We start from the raw sequence: 9,899 nt of genomic DNA on the forward strand, positions 1-9,899 counted from the left end.
AACCACGCAAGTTCTGCATTGACCAACAACAGACCTGCATATGGAGTGTAGCAAGCTGTTTCTCAAGATTCTTCTTTGCTTCTTCCTCTTCCTCCTGTTGCTCTTGGAGATTGTTCTTCTCTTCTTCCAGCTGTCGAATGCGACTGCTGAGATTCAATTTCTGCCGTGTCTCCTCCTGAAGCAGCTCCTATCAACAGATGTACATATTTAAGTATACTTGGGCCCTCACATCGCTAAACTAAGGAATGATCTCTATTTAGTGACTAATAAAACACATTGAAGGTGAAATGTTGCAAGTCAATTGCTGCAAACAAACCCTTCAAATTGTTAAGTGGCCTTGAGTGAGCTAGTTCAATCAACACGTCAAAACATCAGTGAAATTCCAATACTATTTCATAGCATCTCCCTCCTCATCTCTTCAAAGTCCCAATCACCTTCCCCCCCCCCCCAACCCCACTTTGTATCATTTTCTAGGTTATCATGCAGCCCTCCCCCAGGCTGCAAGAACCAATTTTAATAGGAAAACAAATGAAGTATATTCCAACAGTGGGCAAATGTGCAATTTTATCTCAACCGAAATTGGCCAAGACACAATCAGGCACCAATAAGATTCAATGTTTTATTTTATACAGGATATGACATTTAGAATTGGGCTGCCATGTTTTTGATCAGGCAAAACTCACCCACTCTTTTGCAAAGGAAAAGGGGACCATTTTAACATTTAGTTCAAGCACCCCTTCCCTCGCACATCAATCCCCAATATTAATTGATCCATTTAGTCCCCTCCCAAAGTGTATCAATTGAATGTAGAGTAGCAACATTGAGCTTTCCTAAAAGACTTTACATTCAATGGTGATAGTTCACATACCTGCGTATCTTGGAGTGCAGATTCCAAACTAGCAGTATCTTTGGTTAGTTTAATTGCTTTCTTCTCTGCTTCTTCTAAAAGCCCAGAGATATTGTCCAATTCGTTCTAAGAATGGAGAGGGTTAAATTCACACTACACCTCTTCACAAAATAAAATAAATTTCAGATTTTTTTTAACAAGTAACTACGATCCCAAACTTAATTCTATATTTCAATGAGCTCCCCCTCCATAATCAGTAAAACAGATGAAATTTTAGAAAACTTCTAACAGCATTGCGATTTTAGTATCTTCTATAAGTAATCAAGATTATCCGAGGTTAACCAAAAATCAGTAAATGACTGGATTCATTCTCACCAAATAAAAATACAAACACAGCTTCATTCCTCAAATAGCCAAGCTATCCAGTCTTAGGCTGCTTTCCTTTGTTAAATTACCTTCTATCGGTCAAATATGCCCATCATTTTTGGGTAGGTTGGTGTTTTAAGAGTGAAGTTAAATGCCACAGCACCAATAACAAAAAGTTCTCAATCTGATGCAGAATAGCTAACTGAAAAATCAGATTCATGATACATGGGTGTCACTGGCTAGGCCAGCTTTTATTGCCTGTTCCTATTAGCCCTTGAACTAAGTGACTTGCTAGGTCATTTCAGAGGGCATTTAAGAGTCATCCACAGAACTGTTTATCTGGAGTCACATGTAGGCCAGAGCAGGTAAGGACATTAGTGAACAAGATTTTTTTTAAAAAAACAACAATTGACAATGATTTCATGGTAATCATTAGATTTTTAATTCCAGGTTTTTATTAAATTGAAATTTCACCATCTGCCAAGGTGGGATTTGAACCCAGGTCATTACACCAAGTCTCTGGATTACTAGTCAGTTCAGTGACAATGTCACTACACCACCCACCTTCCAAAACATTGCTATTCGTGTACCAAAGATAGTCAAAATTAACATTGACAAGCAAACCCATTCACAAGTGCTTCTAGGGAACGTTAACAAAACTACATATGTTTGAGATAATGACATGAACCCCACACATTCCGAAGCTAAGAAAAAGTTCTACCCTTTACTGTGGTCGAACTAGGACAAACCTTTTTTTAAAAACACTACTTTTATGAATAAAATTACATTTTCTCTTACCTGAAGCTTGTGAGTTTTATCAGCAAGTTCAGATTTGGCCTTCTCACTTTCTGCAAACTTGACCTGAAATTCCTGTAGATGGGATTCAAGCTTCTTCCTTTTATGTTCAGACTCAGCCTTTGTATGCTGCAAGCTCTTCACCTCACTGGCCAGCTCTTTGTTATCATTTTCCAAACACTGTTTGCTCTTCTCCAAGTTGGCTTTGTGCTGTTTATAAAATGGAAACAGAAGAGTTGATATAAAAAGGTCACACTGGACTACTAGTACAAACATGCATCCAGGTTTTTAAGTGCTACAGGAACGATTAACAGCTAGGATTAAAATAATGCAACTCGCTGCAGGAAAGAACAAAAGGTTTATACAAAAATAATAATGGACACCTCCCAAAACCATTTTATGACATACTTTTCCTCAGCTTAATGTTGCTTTTATTGGCACTTTCGCTCTGACACAAACAGTAGCTGATGTGGAAACATTGCAAATTTAACCATTGCTATTTTCTCCATCTTCCCGCTTCTGCAAATTTAAATCCAAATCAAATGCAGAGATTGTGCAAAGATCATCTTTGTCTAATTGGGCCAAATGGCTTTTTTCAGTGCTGTGGTATACTGAGATTCAAATCCAAAAAGCAAACTTTTTTTTAAAAAAAGAAAATGTCTCCTGCTACTGACTCTCTTGGCTTGTTCAAGTTGCTCGGAGACTTCCTCAAGGGCAGTGCCATGTCGCTGGCGGATGTCCTGGATTTGAACCTCATGAGCCTTGGTCTCCTCTTCAATAGCCTTCTTCAGCTCAGCTACCTCCTGCTCACGTTTGTTCCTGTAATTAACCCGAGAGTGCACTTCAGTGATTCAATTATTCCAAAAATGTTGAGTCGTTTTACTCAAAGTTATCAATTTCAAAGCACATATGTTAACCTAGTTGAAAATCTAACGTTAAACTGAGCACAGAAGTGATGGTTCCAGCTTTGAAGGTGTATGTTATCAAGATTAGCAGTGATAATCCCCATGTCATCACATATGCCATTTTCCATTTGTCCAGAGTTAAAATAGGGCAATTAGCCACTTGCATGAGATTCTAGGAAACTGCCAGTATCCACAAAATTATATTCCAGTGCAAGCCTTCATATTCAAGAGGAAGAAAGGATAGGGTGCAAAGAGAAACTTGCTTGACCACATCACAAGCTACAAAATGTTAGGGCATAACAGTGTTTATGTAGTACTCTGCTAACAATCTACTCCAATTTAGTCAACAAGGTACGATCTTGACCTTGAGTGACTGTGGAGTTTGTACATTCTACCTGTGTTCATGTGGGTTTCCTTGAATTGCCCCAGTTTCCTCCCACAGTCCAAAGATATGCAGATTAGATGGATTAGCCATGGTAAACGTATGGGGTTATGGGGATAGCACAGGGAGGGGGCCTGGGTAAGATACTGTCAGAAAGTTGGTACAGATTCAATGGGCCAAATGACCTTCTGCAATGTAGGGATTCTATGATTCACGTAAAATACAAGTAACAGTTATTAGAATTGACGTACTTACCTATTACTTCTGTAACTTTCCCATTATTGCACCATACTGACACTGGTGTTAGATATTTTTGTTTAAATTTCATTTTTTTTTGTAATGTGTAAATCATTGAACCGCTGATGGTGCCTTCCAAGTGGAAATCTTTTCTTATGTACTTCACAAGTTATATTTTGCTAAATTCAATTGAATTCTTTATATCTTACACGAATGGAATGCAAGTGTGAACTATTGTTTTAAAGATGCAACCTGATCAGGGCCATCTGTAAAACAGTCAGATCAAAGCTTACTGTTTAGTTTTAAATAGCTGATCATAGAATCCCTACAGTGCAGAAGGAGACCATTTGGCCCATCGAGTCTGCAAAAAAACACAATCCCACCGAGGCCGTATTCTTGTAACCCCACACATTTACCCTGCTAATCCCCCTGACCCGAGGGTCAATTTAGCATGGCCAATCAACCTAACCCACACATCTTTGAACCGATGAGACTGGAACAAGTCAGATAGCAAAAATAAGCAATGCTACAAAACTTGACAAAATCAAATTTTGTACAACCCCAAGCAAGTTTCAAGTTAGCTACTTTTCCCCAGTTAAATAGCAGTCTTCACCTCAGTTCCTGTTGAGCTGCTGTGGTGTCCAAAGTATCCTCCAGCTCAGTTTTCAAAGCCTCCAGTTCTTCACTCAGATCTCTCTTCTGCTTGTCAGCTTTGTTGCGGGCACCCTTCTCCGATTCCAGATCTTCCTGCAACTCCGAAATCTGGACCTGCAGCTCACGTATTAGTTTTAGAGCATTATTCTTCTGAACACCTTCTTCATCCCCTCTAAGTAAACAAACAGATTCAAGAATACAGCACAGATTTGAGATTAGCCATGTAAATATCACTAACAAGTAAATATTAGCGTGTAAATATTTCAAGTCAAGCACTATCATTTTGAGAGCCACCAATTCCAGAATTGAAGAGAGTGTATTGAAAGTTTGATAGTCATGCAGTGGACGATCTCACACAGCTTAAAGGCAATGATTCATAGCACAAAATTGATTCTGGCAAAATTCATGAATTGGTTTAAACTAATTTGTCAGGGGAGTGGGAAAAGGAGTTGTAGTCCAGAAGTCAGTGTTGAGGGTGGTGAGGTATTGGGGAAGGTATCAGGGTTAAGGGTGGGTACCGGTAGACAGGAAGGTGGGTTGAAGTGTGTCTACTTCAATGCAAGGAGCATCCGGAACAAGGTAGATGAACTTGGGGCGTGGATTGGTACTTGGGACTACGATGTTGTGGCCATTACGGAGACGTGGGTAGAACAAGGACAGGAATGGTTGTTGGACGTTCCGGGGTATAGATGTTTCAGTAAGTGTAGGGAAGCTGGTAAAAGAGGTGGAGTAGCAGCATTGTTAATCAAGGATAGTTTAACGGCTGCGGAAAGGCACTTCGAGGGGGATCTGCACACTGAGGTAATATGGCTGAGGTTAGAAATAGTAAAGGAGCGCTCACATTGTTAGGAGTTAACTATAGGCCCCCAAATAGTAATAGAGATGTGGAGGAAGAAATTGCTAAGCAGATTATGGGTGTGTGTGGGGGTCACAGGGTAGTTTTGTCATGGGGGACTTTAACTTTCCCAAATATTGATTGGAACCTTTGTAGGTCAAATAGTTCGGATGGGGCAGTTTTTGGGCAGTGTGTGCAGGAGGGTTTCCTGACAGAATATGTGGATAGGCCGACAAGAGGTGAGGCCACATTGGATTTGGTACTGGGAAATGAACTGGGCCAAGTGCTAGATTTGGTTGTGAGAGAGCACTTTGGAGATAGTGACCACAATTCGGTGTCTTTTGTTATTGCAATGGAGAGGGATAGGGCCGTACGGCAGGGCAAGGTTTACAATTGGGGGGGGGGGGAGGTAATTATGATGCGATTAGGCAAGAATTAGGGGGCATAAGTTGGGAACAGAAACTGTCAGAGAAAGGAACTAATGAAAAGTGGAACTTTTTCAAGGAACAAATACTGGATGTCCTTGATAGGTATGTCCCCGTCAGGCAGGGAGGAAATGGCCGAGTGAGGGAACCATGGTTCACGAAAGAGGTGGAATGTCTTGTGAAAAGGAAGAGGGAAGCTTATGTGGGGATGAGGAAACAAGGTTCAGGTGGCTCGATTGAGGGTTACAAGTTAGCAAGGAACGAGCTGAAAAAGGGGCTTAGGAGAGCTAGGAGGGGACATGAGAAGTCCTTGGCAGGTCGGAACAAGGAAAACCCCCAAGGCTTTTTACTCTTGAGAGGAATAAAAGAATGACCAGGGTGAGGTTAGGGCCGGTCAAGGACAGTAGTGGGAACTTGTGTATGGAGTCAGTAGAGATAGGCGAGGTGATGAATGAATACTTTTCTTCAGTGTTCACCAAGGAGAGGGCCATGTTTTTGAGGAAGAGAAGGTGGTGTTACAGGCGAATAGGCTGGAGGAAATAGATGTTCAGAGGGAGGATGTAACTGGCAGTTTTGAATAAACTGAAGGTCGATAAGTCCCCTGGGCCTGATGAAATATATCCTAGGATTCTTTGGGAGGCGAGGGATGAGATTGCAGAGCCTTTGGCTTTGATCTTTGGGTCCTCACTGTCCACTGGGATGGTGCCAGAGGACTGGAGAGTGGTGAATGTTGTTCCTCGGTTTAAGAAAGGGAATAGAAATGACCCTGGTAATTATAGACCGGTTAGTCTTACTTCGATGGTTGGTAAATTGATGGAAAAGGTCCTTAGGGATGGGATTTACGACCATTTAGAAAGATGCGGATTAATCCGGGATAGTCAGCATGGATTCATGAAGGGCAAGTTGTACCTCACAAATTTGATTGAATTTTTTGAGGAGGTAACTAAGTGTGTTAATGAAGGTAGGGCAGTTGATGTCATATACATGGATTTTAGTAAGGCGTTTGATAAGGTCCCCCATGGTCGGCTTATGATGAAAGTGAGGAGGTGTGGGATAGAGGGAAAGTTGGCCGATTGGATAGGTAACTGGCTGTCTGATCGAAGACAGAGGGTGGTAGTGGATGGAAAATTTTCAGATTGGAGGCAGGTTGCTAGCGGAGTGCCACAGGGATCAGTGCTTGGTCCTCTGCTCTTCGTGATTTTTATAAATGACTTCGAGGAGGGGGCTGAAGGTTGGATCAGTAAATTTGCTGATGACACCAAGATTGGTGGAGTAGTGGATGAGGTGGAGGGCTGTTGTAGGCTGCAAAGAGACAGATAGGATGCAAAGCTAGGCTGAAAAATGGCAAATGGAGTTTAACCCTGATAAATGTGAGTCGATTCATTTTGGTAGGACTAATTTAAATGTGGATTACACGGTCAAAGGTAGGGTTCTGAAGACTGTGGAGGAACAGAGAGATCTTGGGGTCCATATCCACAGATCTCTAAAGGTTGCCACTCAAGTGGATAGAGCTGTGAAGAAGGCCTATAGTGTGTTAGCTTTTATTAACAGGGGGTTATGCTGCAACTGTACAGGACCTTGGTGAGACCACATTTGGAATATTGTGTGCAGTTCTGGTCACCTCACTATGAGGAGGATGTGGAAGCGCTGGAAAGAGTGCAGAGGAGATTTACCAGGATGCTGCCTGGTTTGGAGGGTAGGTCTTATGAGGAAAGGTTGAGGGAGCTAGGGCTGTTCTCTCTGGAGCGGAGGAGGCTGAGGGGAGACTTAATAGAGGTTTATAAAATGATGAAGGGGATAGATAGAGTGAACGTTCAAAGACTATTTCCTCGGGTGGATGGAGCTATTACAAGGGGGCATAACTATAGGGTTCGTGGTGGGAAATATAGGAAGGCTATCAGAGGTAGGTTCTTTACGCAGAGAGTGGTTGGGGTGTGGAATGGACTGCCTGCAGTGATAGTGGAGTCAGACACTTTAGGAACATTTAAGCGGTTATTGGATAGGCACATGGAGCACACCAGGATGATAGGGAGTGGAATAGCTTGATCTTGGTTTCGGATAAAGCTCGGCACAACATCGTGGGCCGAAGGGCCTGTTCTGTGCTGTACTGTTCTATGTTTAATATGAAAATGGTTGAGTGAACAACATAAATGCTAACATAATACGAACAGACATTGAGCAATACTGCTGCTGCTCTAAAATGCTGAAATGAATAGAATTGTAATTCTCTAAAGCGACAAGTACAACTATTGCTTAGAGAACTTGTGCAATACTGCTCCACACAAACCCATCAACTTTGAAGTTATATATTCAACGTTGTACAATCTTATACAAAATTATAGATTTACATTCAACTATTTAAAAACATGCGCAGCATATCAACGGCAAAAGATATGAAACACTGGCAGATGTATCTATCTCTACCTCTATGTATTTAGCAAGAAAGCCAGATTGGAAAAAAATCTTAGCAAAACATTACTTTCTGCAGTTTCCTTTTCATGGACTCCCTGAAATTGATATAAACTAACACACACCTTGCCACAACAATACCTTTTCACCCGCTCAACTATCATAGCCAGGTTGAATATTTATATATAGATCAGCTGTAAACATTTTCAAGAAAATGGAACTACATCCAAGCTTCTCAAATTTATTTTTTTTGGCACAATATATAAATTTTGTGCTCATCACTTCTTTTCCTCAAGTAACCACTGGACTGGCACTGCTTCCATTTGGCTTCACAGCCTTTTTTTTTTAAAATAAAAGAATATACATGTCCTCTCTTGACAAGAGAACTTATTGCCCCCATTGAGATGAGAGATGTGCGCATTGGAGCACGGTTTCCAATTACTAAAACTACCGAGCACGGCTGCACATCAACTAAATCCATGCATTGCCTGGATAATGGTCTGTAGCCAGTGCACCTTACTAGAAATGGAAAGTAATTTTGCTGCACTATTGGAATGGGAAAACATGATTTAAAAAGACCCTTTGAATTCTTTGATTGTTACCTCCTTCTAGGATGTTGCCCCTCTTTCAGCTGAATGATCAAGATGATAGATATAAGGTGGTTAAAAATGCATATGGGATACTTGCCTTTATTAGCCGTGGCATAGGAAAAAAAAAGAGCAGGGAGGTTACGACGGACCTGTATAAAACACTCATTAGGCCACAGCTAGAGTAGTGTGCGCAGTTCTGGTCACCACACTGTAGGAAAGCTGCGATTGATTTAGAAAGGGTTGAGAACAGATCCACCAGGATGTTGCCTGGACTGGAGCATTTCAGCTACGAAGGGAGGCTGGTTAGGCTGGGGTTGTTTTCCTTAGAGCAGAGAAGGCTGGAGGGGGACTTGATTGAGGTATATTAAATTACGAGTGACGTAGATATGGTAGATGGGGAGGGGTCAATAACTAGGCAGGTATAGATTTAGGGTAAAGGACAGGGATTTCAGGGAAAACATTTTCACCTAGAGGGTGGTGGGAATCTGGAACTCACTGCCTGAAAGTTAGAGGTGGGAACCCTCAACATTGTAGTATTTAAATGAGCACTTGAAATGCCATAGCATACAAGGCTACGAACCAAATGTTGAAAAATGGATTAGGATAGATAGCCAGTGGACACAATGGGCCAAAGGGCCTCTTTTTGTGCTGTAAAACTCTTATGACTCCAAGATGCTATAAACAAACTTCACAGGTTCGGGAAAATAAATTGGCCAAATGGTAAACATTTGTGGCAGTTTCTGTTGTCCGCTGGACCTTCCCTTTTTCCTTCATGCCCTCAAAAACATCAAGTCCTCCAATCACGAATGGTCCACACAAAGACACACAAATTGGCTGAGTTCAAATCCAAGCCAGGCTATCATTCGAAGTCAGTCATTTGAAGCAGAGTTCACAGGACATTTTCAATCTATGGATTATATCCTCATTTGCAGTTTAAAATAAATATTAAAAACACTGCAATGGAAAAAAGAAAAGAAACCCAATGATGCTTAGATAGGACCGTGAAAACTAGAGAAGGCCATTGAGCCTCTTCACACTGTACCCATACAGAACTTGTGACCATATCCTGTAACATATCTGGTTAACAAAAATCCCACACCAATCTTAAGATAACAGTTTAGATCGTTTTACCTACTGTTTGTGAAAGAGTTCCAAACATCTACCACTTTGTGGTTAGAAGTGTTTCTGAACTTCACTCTTGAAAGACCAAACTTTTAAGCTATGTCCCCTTCTGAGATTTTCCAACCAGCAAAAAAACGTTTTTTAAAAATCTACTCGATCAGTTTCATTTAATATCTTAAAAGGTTATCCCTCAGCCTTCTAAATTCCAGGAAATATGAAGCCAGTTTGTGTATCTTTGCACTTTATTTAATGCTTGGGGGTCTAGGTTTCATTCTGGTAAATCTACACTATTTCTCCCATGGCTAACACACACTTCCAAACAAAAACAGAAA

General features: G+C 41.1%; 1 protein-coding gene across 1 annotated transcript in view; it reads right to left on the bottom strand.

The window, feature by feature from the left end:
- Positions 1-9,899, bottom strand: part of LOC144502041 (myosin-10) — a 167,488-nt gene that overhangs the window by 22,727 nt on the left and 134,862 nt on the right. The window contains exons 27-32 of the mRNA XM_078226052.1: positions 8,458-8,486; positions 4,146-4,358; positions 2,683-2,827; positions 2,012-2,218; positions 869-973; positions 35-187 (exon numbers count right to left, since the gene is read on the bottom strand). Coding sequence (XP_078082178.1) covers positions 35-187; positions 869-973; positions 2,012-2,218; positions 2,683-2,827; positions 4,146-4,358; positions 8,458-8,486 — 852 coding nt within the window. The remainder of the gene's footprint in view (positions 1-34; positions 188-868; positions 974-2,011; positions 2,219-2,682; positions 2,828-4,145; positions 4,359-8,457; positions 8,487-9,899) is intronic.

The sequence above is a fragment of the Mustelus asterias genome, chromosome 12 (assembly GCF_964213995.1).
Source record: "Mustelus asterias chromosome 12, sMusAst1.hap1.1, whole genome shotgun sequence".
Classification (NCBI taxonomy): domain Eukaryota; kingdom Metazoa; phylum Chordata; class Chondrichthyes; order Carcharhiniformes; family Triakidae; genus Mustelus; species Mustelus asterias.